This window comes from Macaca mulatta, chromosome 20, assembly GCF_049350105.2.
Source record: "Macaca mulatta isolate MMU2019108-1 chromosome 20, T2T-MMU8v2.0, whole genome shotgun sequence".
Classification (NCBI taxonomy): Eukaryota; Metazoa; Chordata; class Mammalia; order Primates; family Cercopithecidae; genus Macaca; species Macaca mulatta.
The window spans coordinates 7,590,389-7,613,245 of NC_133425.1; the positions used below are offsets into that span (position 1 = coordinate 7,590,389).

A 22,857-nucleotide genomic window follows, 5' to 3' on the forward strand; every position below is an offset into this window, starting at 1 on the left:
ATAGAAGAATATGTGAATGGCCATAGGGACCTCCCGTAAAATTCAGGCCCACTGGAAGGGTCAGTGAAAGCTACAGAGAGCACGCTTGGGTAGATGTTCAAGTCTCAAGACTCAAGACCTTCCATGAGTTCAAATGGGGCCGGGTGAAGGGCAGTTTAGGATGAGAGAAGGTTGTAATCAAAGGGCTAAAGGAATACTAGTGCATTGTGTCTTAAGTATTTGATTTAGCTGGATCTTAGAATGTAAGGATGTGTTCGGAGATGGAGGAAGTCACAGGAAAGAGGGAGTAGGAGCTGAAAAGGTTGAACCTGACCATGGTAGCTATCATTTTTAATAAATGAGATGATGCATGCAAATTTCGATATGAAGTTTGGAATGTAGTATGGATTCAATGAAACTACAACTACTATAATTATTAGGACTCAGATAATCCTGCAGTGGAGGCATACTGTGAATTTATAGATGAGAACCATGTATTTTGACTATTTATATTCTAACTGTTCTAACCATTCTTCCCAAATCATGTTCTTCCACTTCTCAGCTTTACGATGTCAGCTCCATTGCCACTTCCTTGATGAAGCCTTCCCCAATGTCCCCGATGAAGATCTATCTATCTTCCCCACTGGACTGTAGGCACCAGGGGGACACTACCTGACATTTAAAAGGCTTAATAAACAATAAACTTTTAAAAAGCACGGACTTTGTGCCAGGCACAATGCTAAGTGTTTTACAAATATTAACTTTTAATATTCACCTGAATTCCTTGAGGCAGATACTGTTTATTCCATTTTAATGATGAAGAAACCGAGACAAAGAAAGGTTGAGTGACTTGACCATGGTCACAAAGCTAGAAGGTAGTGAAGCCAAGGATGATTGGAAAGATAGATGGATGGGTAGGTTGGTGGCTGGATGGATAGATGGATGGGAGCCAGATGGATAGATAGATGGGTGGGTGGGTGGGAGGATGGATGGATGAACGGGTAGGTGGGTGGGTGGATGGATGGATGGATGGATCAATGGGTCTCTGGGTGGATAGGTGGGTGGATGGGTGGGTGGATGGATGGATGGGTGAATGGGTAGATGGGTGGATGGGTGAATGGTTGGGTGGATGGGTAGGTGGATAGGTGGGTGGGTGGGTGGGTGGGTGGATGGATGGATGGATGGATGGATGGATGGATGGATACATGGATGGATGGATGGATGGATAGATAGACGTGTGGTGAATGAGTGCATCATTGCCATTTGTTGACACTAGCCCATGAGATTGGTCATTTTTATTAGTTGAAAGAAATTGAAGACATCAAAATGCAAAGAAAAAGGCTGTTGAAGGGTGAATACTATCACCACCATTTCAACCACTTAATAGCTGTATCTATTCTTGGGTCTCTCTGCAGATCCCCCTTCTTTCCAATATTTTGAAGTCATTTGAGGTTCTTAGGTGTTGTAATTTATCAACACAAGGGGACTCACCAGATGTGAAGACTACACACACACACACACATATATATATATCCACATACATACACATATGTGATCTTCATTTATATGTATGTATACATACAGATATGTATATCTGTATATCTATATATCTAGATATACCTATCACATTAGGGAAGGTAGTATATTGTCTAAACATATCTGCAAATAATGTTTTAAATTTACCTCTAAATCTTGTGAATTGTATTGAGTCTTGGTGTAAATTGTATTGCTACTTTATAAGAGTAATTCAGTGAGCAATGGATCAGGATTCCAGACCCCTACAAAGCAGTCCCATCTCTGCTACTTAAGTTTCTCCCCAGAGAGGAAACAAGTCAGTATCCCAGCCCCCTTGGGTATAGGATGCCATAAACGTCTTTCAGATCTCCCAGAAATCTTGGTTTTTCTGGTAGGAGATGACCTGTCTTTCAACTCACTGAACTATAGGAGATTATGATGGCCATTTGCAGTTCAGGTGATATTTGGTTTATTTAAATATCAATGAACATGTATCTTACTCCCTCTGGGTGCTGATAGCCATATTTATGGAATTTATTACTGCTGGGATACCTTATATCGTAATACTACTCATTGCAAAATTAAATCATTTCTGTATTTGAACTTTAAGTATCACCTGAATCAGCATTATAGAATCCTGCAGTTCTAGAGTTGAAAGGAAATGTAGAATTCATTTCATCCAAGCTAATTCCCAGGAAGAAAATCCACAGTGATATATCTGAAATGTCAATCTCCAGTCTTCCCTTGAACACCTCCTGTGACAGGAACTCATGGTGTAATAGAAGAATACAGTAGAGTGCTTCCAAGCTTGGTGTCTACTTGCCCGAGTTCAAATTCGGGGTTCACGATGTACATCAACGTCTTGGGAACTGTGGGAGCTGTCTGGGCCTCAGTTCCCTCTTATGAAATAGAGAAGATAATAACACCTTCTTTACCGGGATCCAAGAGGATGTAATGAAAATATATTGAAGAACTGAATCATTTTCATCCTCATCATCACCATTATTGCTGTTAAATTCGCAGTATAGTCAGAACCTATTTTGGAAGTTGGTCTATATTAGTATGACAAAAAAAGTGCAGACAAAATTAAAGAATACATTTCTTGATACTAAAGTCGTTCCCCCTTTTCTTCTTTAGGAAACTGGTCAAAGAACTCATGCAAGTGGAACTTACAGCTTCCTTGATCGGACTCAGCATTCAGTAAGTGCAACCCATTTCGAACATTCATTCCATAAATATATCCATGTCTTTGATCCTGTTCTCTATGAAAAGCTCTTTTCTGCAGGTTTGAAGTTGTTACAAAAACTTTGCCGCCTGCCTATGTCTTTCTCTTCTGCCCTATTGTACCAGAGATGAGAAGAGGGCCTGCAAGGTAGAACCACCCTCCTTTAGCCCTCCCTCCCCAGTGAACCTGGGAAATGTGTGAGGTTATCAGTGGGTTAACTGTGCCTTTATTAGCTGGGGATTAAAATAAAATGTGTTTGTGGTTTCTTTTTCTCCCCCCTAAGGTTTTCTCATCAGGAGACATTCTGTCCCCCTTCTGAGTCACATGACCCTCCAAAGTAGAAAGAAATGCCAGCAAATACAGATCAGTTACTGAGAGCATGTATTTCTTGAGGCATTTAAGAACAATTCATTTGCTCTTTTTGAGCTGGAATACGTGACTATGATATGAAAATTACTGCAAAAAAATTTTTGTACTTTAAGATGCTGGGGTACATTTTAGAAATTTCATTTGTTTTCAGCAAGTAAGCACTTTTCCGCTTTCTGCCTTTCTCATTGCATGCAAGGACTTTATTTTTGGTGAAGCTAGCAATATTTTGTCCAATTTTCTCAGCTCTCTTTTTTTTATATATACATATATACTCTAGCATTTGGAGTAGCACCTGCACAAAGTCTCTGATATTGGCCCTCCTCTGCAATAGTTTTATGGGTAAATACCTTGTTTTAGGAAGAAATCTGTAATAATTTAACAATAAATATCAAAATTTTAAAAGGCTAGCTGAAAGAAATATTTATTTTTCAAGATGTAGCTTCCTTCATAGGAATGCAGAATTTTTTAGCAGGTTCTACTTCTGAAAGTGCTGGAGTATAATTTGATATATCAAATATCAGCCCATGTCATAAAGGAGCAGGTAGAATTGGAGGCCATGGGACTCCAGGCCTGGAAGATGCTGATCAAAGGGAATTCTTTTGCCCTCAGTGGGGTTGCAGGACTCTTTCTATTGTCCTGGAATTTGCATATTCAAATGTAGAGAAGAAGGAGGCGGAGATAGAAAGAACTAAAAAGACTGTGTATTAGCTGTTAGCTACATCAGGATGACTTAGTGTAACCCTGATCAGCTAACGCTTGTATCACACAGGAGATTAGACTCGCAGCTTTTGTTCCTAATAATAAAGGAAATTCCATCTCTAATTCCCTACATGCCACAGCTATCTTTTCATGCCTTTGAAGTTCAGGCTTCAGCATTTCTTGAAAACTGGGAGGTTTTGTAAGTAAAAAGGAGGGGGCTGTTTGGCATGAAGTCTGTTCAAATCTATTTAGTGTAAAGTTAAATATGCTTGTTACTTGATCTTTTTCTGTTTCAAGCAGCGTCTTTCTCTTAGATGCCTTTGTTAGTGCTGGGGCAGGGAGGGGAGGGATGGAGGACAAAAGGTTTCAAGGATGGGTTTTCAGGTCATACATGACCTTCTCATTCCTCTGTCTTCTGAACATGATTCAAATTGCTGCTTCTCTGAAAGAAATTCCTGTTCCAAACCTGCATTGGGATTGGAACTTCTAACCTAAGGGAGGCTGTGGTCCCTAAGATAATTAGTACAGGGATGTAAGGGAGCTCATGTTAATTTGTCTATGGATATGGTATTTCTGTATCTACAACTGCCGTCTAAAAAGAGACATTAAAAAAAGTATTAATTTACTGCTCTAAACCAGTGAGCAGATATAATTTTTTTTTGAAACAAATCATTTTAGAAAGGAAGAAATGGCAAGATTCATCATTGGGGAGGTTTATGGGTACTGACTCCTCTCAGCGTATCTAGTAGATTTCCAAACTGTCCCTGGGATTGCAGCTTCTCTGGTCCAGCGAACCTCAATCCACTTCCGAGACCAAGCAGTCACTTCCTCCGGAACAAACACTGAGTTCTGGGACGTCACCTGGTTGTCAGGAAGGCAAATGATTTGACATCTAAGCTGGCCACATGCCTGGGTTTTGTGTGCTCTTCACCCATAACATGTTGGATACATGCTGGTGGAGAAATTGCTCCAGTCTCTTGCAGGATTTTAGAGGGAGCGATGACTTAATAGTTGGAATTTGTTCATGGCTGACACTGGGCCTGGGCTGATGTTGGGAAGAATGCCATATTTTAGTCTGAATCAGAGTTTTGATGTCTCCATTGGCTTCAGAAAATTAATTTTCATTTCCTGCTTCCAAAATTTGGTTATTCTTGTTTATTTTTTTCCAGAATGTTTCCTTTGCATCAGGACCCTTTGGATTGCTGATTGTTCAATAGTATATCACCTCTGATGATACCCATAGCATTTACTGTAGTGCTGGTAGACCATCAGTACTTGCAGGATATAATGATAGTCAGACAGGTACAAGAATGGAAAACTGAATAGGTAGATGAGTGCATCTTAACTCCTGATGGAGTATTGTGTAAACGGGAGAAAGATAGCATTGACCTTAGACAAGAGACCAGTATGGGTCTTTCTGATGGTTGGATTTTATTCCCTCAATATTCTTCTTCAAAGCTTTCACTTCTACTTTGACAGGTCTAGAAGAACAGATTGGCCAATGCACATGATGTAAGAGAGTGAGCTCCCAGGAAGCAGCATCTTTTTCTAGCTCTCCACATCCCTTTGTTGTTATCTGTGTGCTAAGAGGAAAGTCACAGAAAGCTTATAGTAGCAGGGTCAGTGGTGGAACTTAAGCCTCAGCATGATTTTCTACAACTTGAAAATTTAACTTCCAAGAGAAGTCTTCCTTGATCTCTATTTTCCCGTCAGGTTAAAAATCCCATGGCATGCTGCATCACGTTTATCATTAATTAATTGTGCAAACTTTATTTTTTTCTTTTTCTTTGGTCTAGTGTTATCCAATACACCAGTTCTGTGATTATAGGAATATTTTTTTTCTCCAAGTCTTACTGAGGTATTATTGACAAGTAAGAATTGCATCTATTTCAAAAGCATAGTCATAATATAATGGGCTTTGGTGACTCAGAGGGGGAAGGTTGGGAGGAGGTTGAGGGTACAGAGAAGAAGAAGGAGGCGGAGATAGAAAGAACTAGAAAGATGGTGTATTAGCTGTTAGTTACCTTAGAATGACTTAGCGTAACCCTGATCAGCTAATGCTTGTGTCACACAGGAGATAAGACTTGCAGCTTTTGTTCCTAATAAGAAAGGAAATTCCATGTCTAATTCCCTACATGCCACATCTATCTTTTCATGCCTTTGAAGTTCAGGCTTCAGCATTTCCTGAAAACTGGGAGGTTTTCTAAGTATTGGGTAGAGTGTACACTGCTTGGGTTATGAGTTGCTTGGGTGGCGGTGAGCCAAAATATCAGAAATCACCACTAAAGAACTTATCCATGTAACTAAAAACCACCTGTACCCCAAAAGTATTGAAATAAAAATACAATTTAATTTTTTAAAATTGCATAGATTTAAGGTATATATGAGACATGTTAATGTACGTATCCCTTGTGAAATGATTACTACAATCAAGCTACTTAACATACGTATCACCTTACATAGTTGACCCTGCTAAGAGAATAGATAAGGAATATTCTTTATCTGTGCTGCTGTTCAATATGGTAACCACCAGCCAGATGGAGCAATTGAACACTTGAAATGTGACTATTACACCTGAAAACTAACTGAAAACTAAGTGGTTTTTAAAAAAATGTTATTTAAAAAAATTTGTTACTTTAATGTTGTTATCATAATTATTTATGGGACAGAGCCTCACTCTGTCACCTAGGCTGGAGTGCAGTGGCACAATCTCAGCTCACTACAACCTTTACCTGCCGGGTTCAAGCGATTCTCCTGCCTCAGCCTCCCAAGTAGCTGGGATTACAGGCACCCTCCACCACGCCCAGCTCATTTTTGTATTTTTAGTAGAGACTGGATTTCGCCATGTTGGCCAGGCTGGTCTGAAACTCCTGACCTTAGGTGGTCCTCCCACCTCGGCCTCCCAAAGTGCTGGGATTACAGGCGTGAGCCATCATGTTATTTAAAGTAACATAAATGTGTTACTTTATTTTTAATTGACAAATAATAATTGCACATATTCATGGGGCACATAGTGATGTTTCTATACATATACTGTATAGTAATCAGGTCAGTGTAGTTAGCCTATCTATCATCTCAAATATTTATCATTTCTTTGTGTCAGGAGAGTTCATTAATTTAAATTTAAGAGCATGTGGCTCGTAACCTGCTACTGTATTGTTGTATAGGATGGCTTTAGACTAGCAGCCTTATAAATACAGGGGCTAAGTCGGAATTGTCTGCCCTTGTACCTAGGCTGACACTTATCTGTTATAGATCAATTAAGACTCTGATTGATAAATTGCTACTGTCTCAAACCCCAAAGTGTCCTCTATTCCCTGCCGTTCCATATGTTCTGCTTCCTTGCATTTACCCTTGATCCAGAACTAAAGGTTTAATGGTCCCCTGGGACTGTGCTCAATGCCACAGCATTTGTCTGTTCTAGCTGGTTGGTGCCTAATGCATGCTGATTATTCAAATAGTGTATCACCTCTGATTATTTCCACGGCATCTACTGTAGTGCTGCCCCATAGCTGACCATCAGTACTTGTTGGATATAATAATGGTCTAGCAAATAGAGGGATGGAAGGATGAAGAGATAGATAAATGCATCTCAGCTTTCGATGGGGGTGTTGTGTGAGAGAAATGTAACATCAACATTAGATGAAAGACCAGTATGGGTCTTTCTGACAGCTGGATTTTATTTCCTCATTGTTCGTCTTCAAAGCTTTCACTTCTACATTGATAGGTCTAGAGTAACAGACTCCTTATCTATCACTGATTCCTAATGGCATATGCAGCACAGATTGCTGTACATCTTCACTTATTTCTTTCTGTCACTTAAGGCTCCCAATGCATAACACTTGAAATCAGTCCGCATCTCACTCATTCACCCATGGGTACCACTCTCTTCCCAGGAACCTCAGTCCCAAGCTTTACTTACTGACATTGTCTTGTTTTTCATCCACCACCAAGTGATAGGTGAGTGTTTTATCTGTATCTTCTAGGAGGCTTCTTTTCATTCCCTCTGTTGGTATATTGCTCCAGGGACTTCTTACTTAAATATCTGGAAATTCTTTTTAGGTAGTCTTCATACCTAAAGCCACCCTCCCCTGGATCCCAGCCAACAGATTGCAGGACTAATATTCTTGAAACATGAATATCATCTAGTTGGTTGTTCAATAAGTTCATCTTTGCCTAACATTCTGTCTTCTCTCCATGAATCCCAAATACATTTTATTCCATCTGGGCAAGTTGATCTCTTGATATCTAAATATGTTCAGTTCTCAGCTCCAAGCACTTGCTACACTTGTTCTCACCAGCTGGAATATCCTTTCCTATTCTTTTAGTCTACACTTCTGGATAGATCTCTGTCAAGCCCTCCCGATAATGAATTTTTCTCTGTTTATTTCAGCTACTTGATTGCCCCTTGTAGGATAAAGAAAATCCTAAGCCACTTTTCAAGGTAGAAAGTTGACCCTATGATTATATTTTAGAATCAGGGTTTGAGGGGAACAGGTAAGAGTGGAACAGAGTAAGGAGGTATCGAAAGAGAAACAGCAATGATTGCCTTCCAGGGAGATGCATTTCTCTCACATGCAAAATTCAGCGGATGGGTTGGAAGTGGAAGAGGTTAAAAGGCACCAGTTGGAATACAAGAGGGAGAGAGAACGAGAGCAGGCATGACCTAGGGCATTACCTTAATTCAAGGCCAGGCACAGGGTGGGTTTCATGCCAGCTGCATTTAGAGTCTGTGGTCTGGAAGGACAAACTCATCTAGATAATGCTCACTGACCATCCCATTTGCTTTGACACTTCCCTAGCCACCAACCACCCCCACAGACTTGTTTCCACTTTCCCTATGAATATCTCTTACCTCTCCTAAGCTGCTGCATAGCAGAGCTCTTTTCCCAGCTTCCCTCTGCTATATAAGGGGCAGGAACTCTGCAAATTTTTTTTTGATTGAATGTGTAGATGAGCGTGGGAGGAGGGAGAGAGAGGAGGAGAGAGAAAGAGAAAGAGAAGGCAGAGAGAGAGACAGAGAGAAAGAGAGAGAAGGCAGAGAGATAAAAGAAGAAATAACAATTCCTTCTGCTTCTTTATTGTTAGGACAGAGGAGGATAATAAAGAATGGAAGTTACAAGGAAGGTGTGTATGGTAGTAGGATGGGTAAGGAACAGGGAAGCGCAGGCAGCACCCCACTGTCAGCCTTGTTCTTCTCCATCATATCACCCAGTTAAAATCTGCCGTGGTGCTCATGACGCTCCCTGATGACCACTTTTACTGGGTGTGCACAGTCTGCCTTCCCCACTGGACTGGAGGAGTTCTGAGGGCATGGGATGTGTCAGTGTTAATTGCTTCTGTATCCTTAGCACTTGCAAAAGTGGCAAGCAGGTACATACTTTGAATGAGTTGTTCATTGAGTTGCATGAATTAGTGCTGTGAATGCTGATCACACTCTTTGTACTTTTAAATTATTCTTATGTCATCCATGACTGCTGGCGGCACCCCCCACCACACGCACACCCCCAATCTAGATCAGTCTTTGAAAGATAAAGGGAGCAATGCTTGTGAATTGACCACACAACTGTCTTTTGAGAACATTATTTATTTATTTTAATTTTTAAAATTTGTATAAATTTGAAGGTTGCAAGTACAGTTTCCATACATGGATGTGTTGCATAGTAGTGAAGTCTGGGCTTTTGTTTTGTTTCATTTTGTTTGTTTTGTTTTGTTTTTTTGAGATAGAATCTCACTCTTTCACCCAGGCAGGAGTACAGTGGTGTGATATCAGCTCACTGCAACCTCCGCCTCCAAGGTTCCAGCTATTTTTGTGCCTCAGCCTCTGAAGTAGCTGGGATTATAGGCGTGTGCCATCATGCTTAGCTAGTGTTTGTATTTTTAGTAGAGATAAGATTTTGCCGTGTTGGCCAGCCTGGTCTCAAACTCCTGACCTCAACTGATCTGCCCGCCTCAGCCTCCCAAAGTGCTGGGATTACAGGCATGAGCCACCACACCTGGCCAGCTCTGGGCTTTTAGCATAACCATCACACACCCTCCCACCCTTCTGAGTCTCCATAGTTCATGCTCTGTGTTCACAGGTACACTTCATTTTGCTCCCACAAACAAGAACCACATAACTCTTAGCAACACATTTGACCAATCTGGCTTCAGTTTCCTCATTGCAGTACTGATGAGGAGTTGAACTAGAATGGAGTGTCAGTTTGTTCTCACTTTGTTATAAAGAGATACCTGAGACTGGGTGATTCATAAAGAAAAGAGATTTCATTGGCTTACAGAGCCACAGGCTGTACAGGAAGCATGATGCTGGCATCTGCTCAGCTTCTGGGAAAGCCTCAGGAAACTTCCAATCATGGCAGAAGGCAAAGGGGGAACAGGCATGTCTTACACGGCCAGAGCAGGAGCAAGAGAGGGAGAGGAGGCACCACACACTTTAAACAACTAGATGTTGTTACAAGTCACCCACTGCTGCAAGGGCAGTGCCAAGGGGATGGTACTAAACTCTTCATGAGAAACTGCCCCCATGATTTAATCACCTACTACCTGGCCCACTTCCAGTGTTGGGGATTACAATTCAACATGAGATTTGGGGGAGGACACATTCTCTATATCAAATGGTGTTTAACTAGGGCCCCATCTAACTTGGAATTTGGAAAACAAACAAAAGATATAGAAACTAGGCCACAGAAGAGAAGGTTGAAGGGAAGTATCATTATCTCAGCAAGACAGAGATGGAGGAGTTATGACCAGAAGCAGTCAGTCCCTCCCTGGCCCACCTGTGTACAGAAATTAGCCCATTTTCTCTTGTAGAAGAGAGTGTACTATGTAGCTAAGTTAGGTTTGCAACTAAATCAGTACAGACATTTTGCTTTCTCTTTGCTATAGTGAGAAACTAATATTAATGTCATTTGATCCACACTCCTGGGTTGTTGTAAAGAATTACAGGAAAGGTGCCCAGGCATGGTGGCTCATGCTTATAAGCCCAGAACATTGGGAGGCTGAGGTGGGAGGATCACTTGAGACCAGGAGTTTGAGACCAGCCTGGGCAACACAGTGACATCCTATCTCTACAAAATATGTTTAAAAAATTATCCAGGCATGGTGGTGTGCACCTGTGCTCCCAGCTACTTCAGAAGCTGAGGCAGGAGGATCACATGAGCCCAGGAGTCCAAGGCTGCAGTGAGCTGTTTGTGCCACTGCACTCCAGCCTGGAGGCAGCCAAGCCCTGTCTGATTAAAAAAAAAAAAAAAAAAGTAAACTAAGAATTATAGATAATGAAAGCAAATTTCACCTGCATTCACCTTCTATTGGCTTTAACACTTATGAAGTGAAATCTTTGTGTTTATTGTTATCATTCACCATTTACCAACTGAAGAAAAACGGTAATGATATTTCTGCTGAATCCCTTCATTTCAATTAAAGAGTAGCTCTGCTTGCTTTCTCAGCTCAACCTGAGGATGTAGGGTTGTTTTCTGAAGACGCTGGTGAATCCGGAATCACCTGATTCCTACTGATGGTCCCTGCAGAAGACTATGGAAGTCACAAAGGGTGAACCAAAATTTTGGTAAAATAGGCTGGTTAATAGGATATGGAAACAGGAATTTGGTTTTTCCAAATGCGGGAGGCTAGAAATTTCTTCCAACTTTTGAGAAGCTCCAAAGCAAAAAGAAAAACACAAACTTTGTCCATGTATAGATAGCCAGAATATTTTTATTTTCCTAAAATATATGCCTAGTTTCTTTTGAATTCAGGTGGTTATTTGCAGAGCCTTGCTTCAGAAAATACCAACCCAACTGTCTGTCTGGCTTACAGTTGGTACTCGGTAAATGGTAACAATGATTGCTGTTATTGCTGTTCAGAATAATTATATACTGAGAACGGATGTCCTCTCCCACTGATTGACTTGTGTGCATGAGTGTGTGTGTGTGTACGTGCATATGCATTGGCAGAAAATTGGTTCACTCTTATTGGACCTCTGTCCCTCTGTTTCAGGAGAATAAATTGTCTTGCAAAACTGCATGGTGGCACATTCCAGCTCAAGTTACTATGTCATTGATATAGAAGTCAACATTCTTATCTTGGTAATGCCATCATTCCTTCCTTCCTTCCTTCCTTCCTTCCTTCCTTCCTTCCTTCCTTCCTTCCTTCCTTCATAATAGTGAACAGACAGACATGGTGCTGTACACTCATGATAACATTGGAAGATAAAACTTTAAATAAAATAATCCATGTTAGATTAACTGTCACTGACTAACCAATACCAGGGAGGGCTCAAGAATGTAAGGATGTGATTAGCTGGATTTCAGATGTGAGAGAGGACCAAGGAGTGAGTATCCCAGATATAAGTACTTCTTTCTCTTTCTTTGTCCCAGCCCAGGTTTTCTCCTTTCTAACCTAGCTGGCTTTCTTCATCCTTCTCAGAGGACATTGCCCTCTCAGAGTTGTTTCCTCTCCCAGCAATGACCATTTACGCTTCACAGGGGCAGACTCTCCCACTAAGTCCATAAACCTGCACTCTGTGCAGAATCAATGCCCATTTGCAGCTGCTAATGCATTAATAACAGAAACGTCCGTGGCCATGACCTACCTGAGTCATTACACACTAATCATAGGAGGCAATTTCAAGCAGATTGACTAGTGATCGGTGTCCTCCCTGACGTCCAGGCAGGAGGACACACGACTGCCTTCACAACCCCGCAGCAGATGGCCCGAGAGCATAATCACACGCTACAGCCAGCGCAGGTCTGGCTTCAGGAAGGGGAACTCCATGTCTTGCATGCAAAGCTGGGCTTTCTCGCCTGGAGGCTGTGCTCCAAATGCTCGTCTTTCATTTTGGAACAGAATCCACATCTCAGTGACCTTCTTTGTGCTCATTTTAAACTTATCACACAGACAACTCTCTGAAGACATGGAGGAAATGAGATTCACCTGCACCTGAATGACTCTAACATGCACCACTGTCCACAAGCCACTGTCATTCCTTCTCCACTTTCCTCTGCAATCCCTGTCCAGGTATATGGTCCAAAGCTATGGTCATCACGGGCTTGTGATTTGTGTTATTATTTCTTCCCTGAAGCTGCTTAAGCATTGTTTTTTATTCACATTGCTCTCTCATTCCCTGCGATCATCATTATAATAGCCACACGATATATCATCAGGATGATGTTTTTCTCCTTTATCTTAGAATATCTAGTAGTTTCTACTTTCCTCACTAATACCAGAATCACTAGGGTTAATTACTTAGCACCTATAGAGTTTTCATCTTTGGGGTAGGTGCCTGAGAAGTATTAGTCAAAGGATAGAAGCATCTTTATGACTTTGGATGTATTTTGCTAACTCATTTTTTAATGGATGTTGCTCATTTATAGTCAGTTCATTGTATTTTGGGCTTTCTGCTCTTAGCTGTATATTGTTTCTTTGCCCATAATGAAGACTCAGATTATATTTAAGAGGAACTAGGTAATGAGTTACAATATGCGTCAAACAGAATCTATACCTTTAAGAAACTCACAGAATAGAGAGGGAATCTTGGTTAGAAAATAACTCATTGCTCTATGACATGATAATGTCCAAGAAAAGAGAATAGAGTTTTGGAATACATGGATTCTGGTACAAGACATGATTTCTGATACAGACTCAAGCCAGGAGCCTCTCTCCTTGACTGATCTGAGATGAATGCCATGTTATTTCTCAACAAGGATTAGGAGAGGGTGGAAATGAGGGGTCTAATGGTTCTCCAGTCCTGTGGATTACTGTTCTATCCGTAAATTCATGTATAAGAACTTTGTTGCATGCACTGTGGTCCCAGTCTAGTTTTAGGGGGCGTACACTCTGACAATAGCTTCTGAAAAGTATCTAGGTGGAAATGTATAAAGGTTGTGCATTGTCGGTCTGCAATTGCAAAAATCTGGAACCAGCCCTAATGCGCATCAATCAACGAGTGGATAAAGAAACTGTGAGATATATATATATATATATATCACACTCTCTCTCTCTCTCTCTCTCTCTATATATATATATATATATATATAGAGAGAGAGAGAGAGAGAGAGAGAGAGAGAGAGTGTGTATATGTGTATATACTTATATATGTGTGTGTGTATATATGTAAACTGTATACACACATACACAATGGAATACTACTCGGCCATAAAAAGAAATGAATTAATGGCTTTTGCAGCAACCTGGATGGGACTGGAGGCTATTATGCTAAGTGTAGTAACCCAAGAATGGAAAACCAAATATCATATGTTCTGACTCATAAGTGGGAGCTAAGCTATGAGGATGCAAAGGCATAAAAATGATACAATGGACTTTGGGCACTGGAGGGGAAAGGGTGGCAAGGGGATGAGGGATAAAAGACTACAAATTGGGTTCAATGTATACTCCTCAGGTGATGGGTGCACCAAAATCTCACAGATCACCACTAAAGAACTTACTCATGTAACCAAATGCCACCTGTTCCCCCCCTAAAAAACCTATGGAAATTTTTTTTTTTTTTTAATGTTGCTCATTGTGAGGTCAAATAAGCTGGGGTTCTTTTTGGGTGTTTATGCTCAATAGACTCAGTGGGTCACATCTAGTAGTTCATTAAGATTTAAATGAATGAAGCAGCAGTCCCAGTAGAAAATGCACAGCCTTGGAGACAAACAAATGAGGATTCAAATCTTGGCTTTCTATTCACCATGTATGCAAAGTGGGAAAGTTACTTAATCCTTCTCAGCTCCAGTTTCGTCTTCTCTCATGAGGATGACAATAGGAACCCACAGGTCTCTTGTGAAGATTAAAAATTCCTTTTTGGGAGGAGGGGATGTCTGTTAGGGATAAACCTTTTAGTACAGAGAGTGGGACCCGGGGAGTATAGCTTGGGCAGTGATCATTTCAGCAAAAGGGAGTCATGATTACTGCTCTGCTGTGTCAGAGAAAACCTTGTGCTCTGATAAGGAAGAAGAGAGAAGAGAGGAAATGAAAGGTAAGGATCCAACCAGCACGTGGGTGGGAATCAGATGTTTATGTGAAAGGAAGAGCTCCTAGGAAACCAGTAGCTGGTTCTGAAGTTCAGTTTGAAGTGGTTTGCTGTGTGGTCAGCCAATCTCCCGGACTCCGTGTGCCCTTTCCTACCCTTTCCCCTAAAGTTAACCGTTCTTTTCAAAACTCACACTTGAAACGGTTTGAGAATGATGAAAGATGGAAGTTATTTGAAGTGCTGAATTCCTACCTGACTCCATGAAGTGGACAGCAGGTGTTGTTCCTAGTAATTCTTAAGATAGCAGCTAACACCATGGGAGTTTTGCTCATGGACCAGGCTGTGTACTAAGAAGTTTACAAGCGTCACCTCATTTCATCCTTATAATGACTGAGTGAGATAGGTTCTGCTAGTTATTACTCTTCTACAGATGAGAAAACTGGAACTGGAAGAGGATACATGGATTGCTCAAAGTCAGACAGTATGCAAAAGCTGGAGCTGAGTTTGAATTCCAGCCATCTCAACTCTGGAGTCTATATTCTTGACCACTGTACTAAACTCTTTCTATGTGCAGAACTCTGAGACAAAAGTGCCAGTGGGACTATAAGTCTCATCAAAGAAATAGTGACAAAGATGATTGTCTTCATCAGAAGGTGGATTTGAGGATTCTGGTGCCTGGAGACCTCAGCTAATGTCTAGGTTATATTTACAACTCCACCTCTTCAAAAGGTGGGTGAAGGCTGGACCTGGTGGCTCATGCCTGTAATCCCCGCACTTTGGGAGGCCAAAACGGGTGGATCATTTGAGGTCTGGAGTTCGAGACCAGCCAAGCCAACATAAACCATGTCACTTCTAAAAATACAAAAAGAAAAATTAGCTGGGCATGGTGGCACACACCTGTAATTCCAGCTACTTGGGAGGCTAAGGCAGGAGAATCAGTTGAACCCAGGAAACAGAGGTTGCAGTGAGCCAAGATCACACCACTGCATTCCAGCCTGGGCAACAGAAGTGAGACTCTGTCTCAAACAAACAAACAAATAACAACAACAACAACAAAAAGAGGGATGAAGTTGATGAGTGGTATGATTTAAAAAATATCGACTTCTAATGTGTAGCTTTCCTTCATCTTTCCCTTCTTCCCCATGCAAAGAAAGATGAGGAACGTGAGCATACTATACTATAGTGTGTGTCTGTAGTTTAATACTACATATCTGTAGTTTAATACTTAGTGTGCAAATATTCTAATAAAAAGTCATAAGGATAGGGAAGTAAAGGAAGGGGAACTATTCCAGTCTAAAGTTTAAAAATACCTTATTATTCAAAGCGTATGGTCTTACCCCTGCGTAGTGGTGGTGCTGAAACAGATTGCAAGCTCCTTTCCTAAGGCTGACTCTGCAAACATGAGGTTTTGAAGAACTTGAAGGTTTCACACCTGCACAAAGGCTCCCAAGAAGCCTCTCACAGCAGCCCTCGTAGTACTGAGCTCAAAGTCACTGACGATTCTGTTCAAATCCTCTATTCCCCACTATGAAGGCTTTGATCCGGGGTACGGTGAAAGGTGAGGAATCAGAACAGGGCCCCTACCATTCCTGTGATGCTCTTCCTCATCTCTTCCTTACTGGAATTGCTCTCTCACTGCATCAAGCAGGGAGCTACAGCAATTCATTCATTCAACAAATACATAGTGAGCGCTGTTCTGCGCTAGGCGTGTGCTCGCCGCCAGAGACACAGTGGGAAAACCAGACACGCATGCTGCCTAGACTCAGGGGTCTTACTTTCTCCAGAGGAAGCAAATATTAGATAAGTAACTGTACAATAAAATAGTATAACTACAAAGCACGGTGAGTGCTGCAAGCTAAACACACAGCGTGTGATAGGAATGTATGCAGAGTGTGGCCATTCAATGTAGGTGATCAAGGAAGTGATATTTAAATGGATACATTCTAGGGCAAAGTCTCTGGGCGAGGAGCAAGACGTTGGTGCTTTCGAGGAATTAAAGGATGGTATGGTTAGAACGGAGTCCTGGAAGGGGACATAGGATGGAATTGAAAGAGCAGATATGAGAAAGATAACCATCCTGAAGGTACCGACTTCAGATTTCAGCCTAAGTGCCTTGGGCAGCTATTAAGGGATCTGAAAAAGTAAGGAAGTTAGTAATACTTGTGTTTTTTAAGGAAGTATTGATTTGGCTACTGTGTTGAAGAAGGCTTGAAGAGGAAGCAGAAGGAACAGTTAAGTGGATCATTGAAATAGTCTGGGGCCAGGCCCAGTGACTCACACCTGTAATCCCAGCACTTTGGGAGGCCGAGGCAGGTGCATATGGTCAGGAGTTTGAGACCAGCCTGATCAGCATGTTGAAATCCCATCTCTAATAAAAGTACAAAAAATTAGCTGGGCATGGTAGTATGTGCCTGTAGTCCCAGCTACTGGGGAGGCTGAGGCAGGAGAATCACTTGAGCCCGGGAGGTGGAGGTTGCAGTGAGCCAAGATTGCACCACTGCACTGCAGCCTGGGTGACAGAACAAGACTCTGAAAAAGAAAAAAGTATGGGAGGGAAGGATGACATTGTCTTGGAATAGGGGTGAGTTATGGGAATGGAAAGAAATTGAGGGATCCTCCATTTCTCTCTGTCTCTCTCTCTCTCTCTATATATATATAATATATCTCTATATATTATATATATCTCTATATAATAATATATGTATCTGTATATAATAATATAGGTATCTATATCTCTCTGTATATATAATCTATCTGTTAATCTATTTGTTTTCTATTCAATATTGCATAAATCTCAACCATTTGCTCAATTATCTGGTGCATCAGAGAGTGCCACCAGTATGTTCTAAGTCCTGTAGAAATCATGCATTTCTTTTTTCGGTTTTACCATTTATTTTTTAAAATTATGTTTATTTATGTATTGCCCTGGAAATGTATAAACAGTTTCTTCTTCCTCTATTAAAGTTTGCTTGGGCGGAGCGGGTCTTGCTGGTTTCTGAGTTTGCCTTGGCTGCCATCTTCCATCCTGCCTAGGATGACACCATTTGTTTCACATAAGTTTCTCATGCGTGGGAGGCTGACATTCTTAATAGTTCTGTCACTCCTGTTACAACAGGCTGCTGAAAAGATACAAGCGATGCCTGCAGGAGATAGGGCCGTCTCAGCGGTTTGTGTAACACCAATGGGGTGTGAGGTAGCAGGAAAATAATTAGTTGAGTTAGATGTAAATGGAAGACGGATGAAGAAACTGCTAATATGTGGATGCCTGGGAGGAGGGGTGGCTTGCCTCATTTAAGGTTTGAGGAAGAATAATTGAATGAATAGCTATGAAAATGAAAGCAATATTAAGAGACTTGTATGACAACGTAGAAGGCCGGAAGAGCTAAATTCAATCAACCAGCATTTACTGAGTGTTTATTATGTACCTGCCACTGTGTGAGGCATTTTAGCTACACTGGAGGGAAAAAATAATGCTAAGACAAAAATAAGACTTTAGACTCTCCGTGGGAGACAACATTTCAGAATGTATGAATGCATCAAGCAGATATTAGGCAGGTTGAGTAGCAATTGTAAGCTACATTAATAGGCAAAACTATTAGGGATGGCAGGAATAATGTTGAATATAAGAGACATGACTGACTCTGTGACAATAGTTGATTTAAATTCTCTGAACATTACTTCTTTCCTTTATAACATGTTCATCTCACAGCATAGTGTGCCATTACATCTTCGTACACACACATACACACACACATCACACATCTAGTCAAGGCTTTTGAGGCCACATTAGGGGTTCTGGGAACAGGAAGGTGGTGGAGAAAAATTCCCTCTCCTAACCATTTAGTTTATAGGAGTCTGCTATTTTAGTGAATAGTTCAGAGAAGTTAAAGGTGTTCAGAGAAGAAAAAGTCAGCATAAACCATGCCATGGACTAGATGGGCAGATGATAGGTGTTGGAAAACATGCAGAGATGAATCCTTCATTGAAGATGCCCATCTCTTGCGAAAGTTGTAGAACATAGATAATCAATATATTAGCTACACCTTACAGAACATGGGCCATTCTAACAGATCATAATCATTATTTAATATGTTACTGAGAGTTTCTATTGTATTTTATTATTGATCCAATGTCATGTTTTGATGTCCTTGACATGTGACATTCTTTTTTTCTTTCTTTCTTTTTTGAGACAGCATCTTGCTCTGCCACCTAGGTTGGAATGCAGTGGCATGATCTCGGCTCAATGCAACCTCTGTCTCCTGCGCTCAAGCAATTCTCCTGACTCAGCCTTGCGGGTAGCTGGGACTACAGTCATGTGCCACCACACCCAGCCGATTTTTGTTTTGTATTTTCCACAGTGACAGGGTTTCGCCATGTTGGCTAGGCTGGTCTTGAACTCCTGAGATCAGGTGATCCATATGCCTCAGCATCCCAGAGCGCTAGGATGACAGGTGTGAGCCGCTGCGCCCAGCCAGACATTTTCTCCTGTGCTATATACTCTTTCATATTGTTTAAAGCTCTTTTGTTCTTTGGATCTGATAGTTCTGTTGTTTTAGTCCTGAGATTTCTCCATTTCTTGTCTGCTTTTTATTCAGTGTGTTTTCAAATCTCCCTTTGTTATCATAGCTTCTCTTTACCTCACATTCTTTTCTCTCACTTGTCAAATTTCTCATCAGCTTTTCATCCTGGATTTTTCAGAGTTTGGTTTATGAAATGGTCCAGTCATTTCTACACCTCTGAAAACTCTTAGAATTAAAAAAAAAAAATCAGAAGTGGATACAGGCTTGTTTTCGTGGGTGGAATTAAGTTTAGAATAGGTGACATGTTTAAATTTTTAGATTGCAGACATTAGGAATTGACTTTTAAAAGATGTTACATGAATGAATGGTTAGAAAGCAGTGACATCTTTTCTAGAAAGATACTTTTCATCTGTCAGATTTATTTATCGGTTAATAATAAGGTAATTTTTTGTATCACTAGGTGATTTTCTACTGCCTCATTAGTTGAAGAAATAAAAAGACAGCTGCCCTGTGCTAACCCATAGAAGGGCATAACTACTTAGTATCCTGAGGGCCAAAGAACAATTAAAGTAAATTAAAATTATTTTATTTTATTTTTGGCGGGGGTTGGGGGGAGCAGAAAACAGAATGACTAGACTCAGAAGGGTTTTTCTAGAGAAATATTTTAACCATTGAGTAAATTTTCCTTGATTAAAGAAGAAAATAAGAACTTGGAGAGGAAATCTAAGTATTACTTTAGGGTTATTGAGAAATGTCGGCTAGTGGTGCTTGGAAAGATAAGGACAACTTGTCAGCCTCTCCACAGAGAAGTAGTTTTAGTAAAAGTCAACGAAAGTGGCCGGGCACGGTGGCTCACGCCTGTAATCCTAGTGCTTTGGGAGGCCGACGTGGGCGGATTTCCTGAGCTCAGGAGTTTGAGAATAGCCTGGGCAACATGGTGAAACCCCGTCTCTACTAGAATACAAAAAAATAGCCAGGCGTGGTGGTGTGTGCCTATTGTCCCAGCTACTCAGGAGGCTGAAGCAGGACAGTTGCTTGAACCCGGGAGGCGGAGGTTGCAGTGAGCTGAGATCATGCCACTGCACTCCAGCCTGGGCAAGAGAGCGAGACACCATCTCCAAAAACAAAAAACAAAAAACAAAACAAACAAAAAAAAAGTCAAAGAAATATGCCAGAATGGTCATTATATATTGAGAAATCAGATTCAACGTCCCGTAGATTTAGGCACTCTCACATCTGTGTATCTGGATTGGGTCATAGGGAGTTTGGTTCCAGGCTGAGTGAAATAAGACAGAGGACGGGCCAAGTAGATTTCTTCTTGCTTGCCCGTTCTCACGTTCTCATTCATAGAGGATCCCTGTAGTTCTGTTGAGAAGAATTCACTGGAGCTCAGCCGGAAGTGCTGTGATTGATTAGCAATGTCTTCCATGGGTACAGGAAGGGGAGGTGGTAGGTAGCATATGTGCCAGGTCTTGCCATTCTGTTCTGACAGAAGAAACTTTTCCCCTGTGGTCAAAAAGGGAGAGCTATTTGCTTCTGGAGACTGGATCTACTTGGGTTGGTGAATGCATTTTAAGATGACCTGGTTTCATATTACTGTCAAGCAAGAGAGAACAATGTCATCCTAGAGTCTCAGGAGTAATGTTACAGTTCAGTTGGGAATACCTATTATGCCTGTTAGTATTTCTAACTAAATCCTCTTTCAATGTGATAGTTTAATTGTAGGAAAATTTTTCTACAGTTTTGTTTAGGGAATACTGTTTGCTTAGCGCTTCATCAATTTATACTATTGGATTCTGTTGCAAATGACACTCGCATTGGAATGTGTGTTAGACACAAAAGGCAGATGGGAAGATGGTTCCATCCATTTCAGAGAAATGTGAATCAAAAGTGAATAGGATGGCTTTGAAGGTGGTGGTCTTATTTTTGAATGTGCATCAAGCCCCAGGTGGTAGGTCTTGGTACTGTGTGCTGCTGTATTCTTCATGCATCTCTCTAAACAAATACGTCCTCAGGGAAGAGAGCCAGGAGAGAGAGGAAGTTCTAGAAATGTGCTGTTGGTAAATATACCTAAAGACAGTGACATTTCCTTAAGAATGTTCATCATAATGAGAAATGCAGTGAATATGAAAATAAAAAATAAGGCCGGGTGCCATTGTTTATGTCTATAATCCCAGCACTTTGGGAGGCCGAGGCTGGTGGATCATGAGATCAAGAGATTGAGACCATCCTGGCCAACATGGTGAAACTCCGTCTCTACTAAAAATACAAAAATTAGCTGGGCATGTTGACGTGCGCCTGTCACCAGAGCTACTTGGGAGGCGGAAGCAGGGGACTCGCTTGAACCTGGGAGCCACAGATTGCAGTAAGGTGAGATCGCACCACTGCACTCCAGTCTGGGGGACAGAGCAAGACTCTGTCTCCAAAAAAAAAAAAAAAAAAAAAAAAAAAAAGAAAGAAAGAGAGAAAAGAAAAAGAAAACCAAAATGGAAAAGATGTAGTAAAGACAGAGAACCTGCATTGTGATACTTTCTATGTCCATCATTGTTCTCCAAGTATTGCCTGGTTTTCCACCCTCACAGCAGGCAGATGCAGGGGGTGGCAGAGGCAGCATGCTGGGAGAGTGAAGCCCATTCACAGTGGAATCAAGCCCCCATCTTTGAACCCGGTCTCTGACCCTGGCAGCTTCTTGACCTCTGTGAGCCTTGGTGTCCTCCTTTGGAAAATGGACCAACAAATGGATACCTGCAAATAAGAAGGCTTAAATAACTGATATATCTTGTCTCAGTTGAAATGGGGACACTATGGCTCTGAGAAGTCAAGACCCACTGGTAAGTAAATGTCAGAGCCAGTTTTGAGCTTCAGCGTTCCTCCTGCAGAGCTGATATCTCATGTTGTGCTATAGAAAGGGCTGGATTTATAACCTAGAGACGGTTGGATGTTGAGTCTAAAACTAGTGCTTCAGTTCCAGCTTCATCACACACCACCCAGGAGAACTTTGCCAGTTCTCAACTTCCTTGGCCTCTGTCTCCTCATCTCTGAAAGCCATAACATTCTCTAAAGAGGTGGGGGAGAAATTGGATGAGATGATAGATGTGGAGACGGTTTGCACAGCAGGACAGGCTATGCAGTGGCAAACTACCATTGTAAGCAAGACTAGATATGTAGCTGCAGAAGGTCAAAGAAGACACAGGAAATCCTTTAACACCTGAGTGAACGTGATCCATGACAAATGAAGTTACTTCATTTAAAAAGAGCCTAGTCAGAGTTTTATCATATTTAAGAAATATCATTTATTGGCAATCTACTATCTGCCAAATCACTGTTCCAGTTTTTCTTTGTAATCCAGAGCAGTTTACTTTACAATGCTTATTTTGAAGGAACTCAAAATGGCCTTGAGAAAAGCATTTTTTAGTCTGACCCGTTTTTTGGAACCCAAGAGTTTAGAGCACTTTATATTTCTCAACAATTTGTTTACATGGAGGGAGTCTATAAATGCTTTATATTTATCTGTGTTATGAATTTATGCATTTCTGAAGAAATCCACCCACCATATGGCATGTTGATTCTCCTTTCTCTCATTT

General features: G+C 41.1%; 1 protein-coding gene across 16 annotated transcripts in view; it reads left to right on the forward strand.

The window, feature by feature from the left end:
- RBFOX1 (RNA binding fox-1 homolog 1) overlaps nucleotides 1-22,857 on the forward strand; it is a 2,485,711-nt gene that overhangs the window by 1,087,878 nt on the left and 1,374,976 nt on the right. For all 16 annotated transcript variants that reach the window (XM_077985562.1, XM_077985561.1, XM_077985605.1 and 13 more), the window contains one exon: nucleotides 2,632-2,694. In XM_077985562.1, coding sequence (XP_077841688.1) covers nucleotides 2,632-2,694 — 63 coding nt within the window. The remainder of the gene's footprint in view (nucleotides 1-2,631; nucleotides 2,695-22,857) is intronic.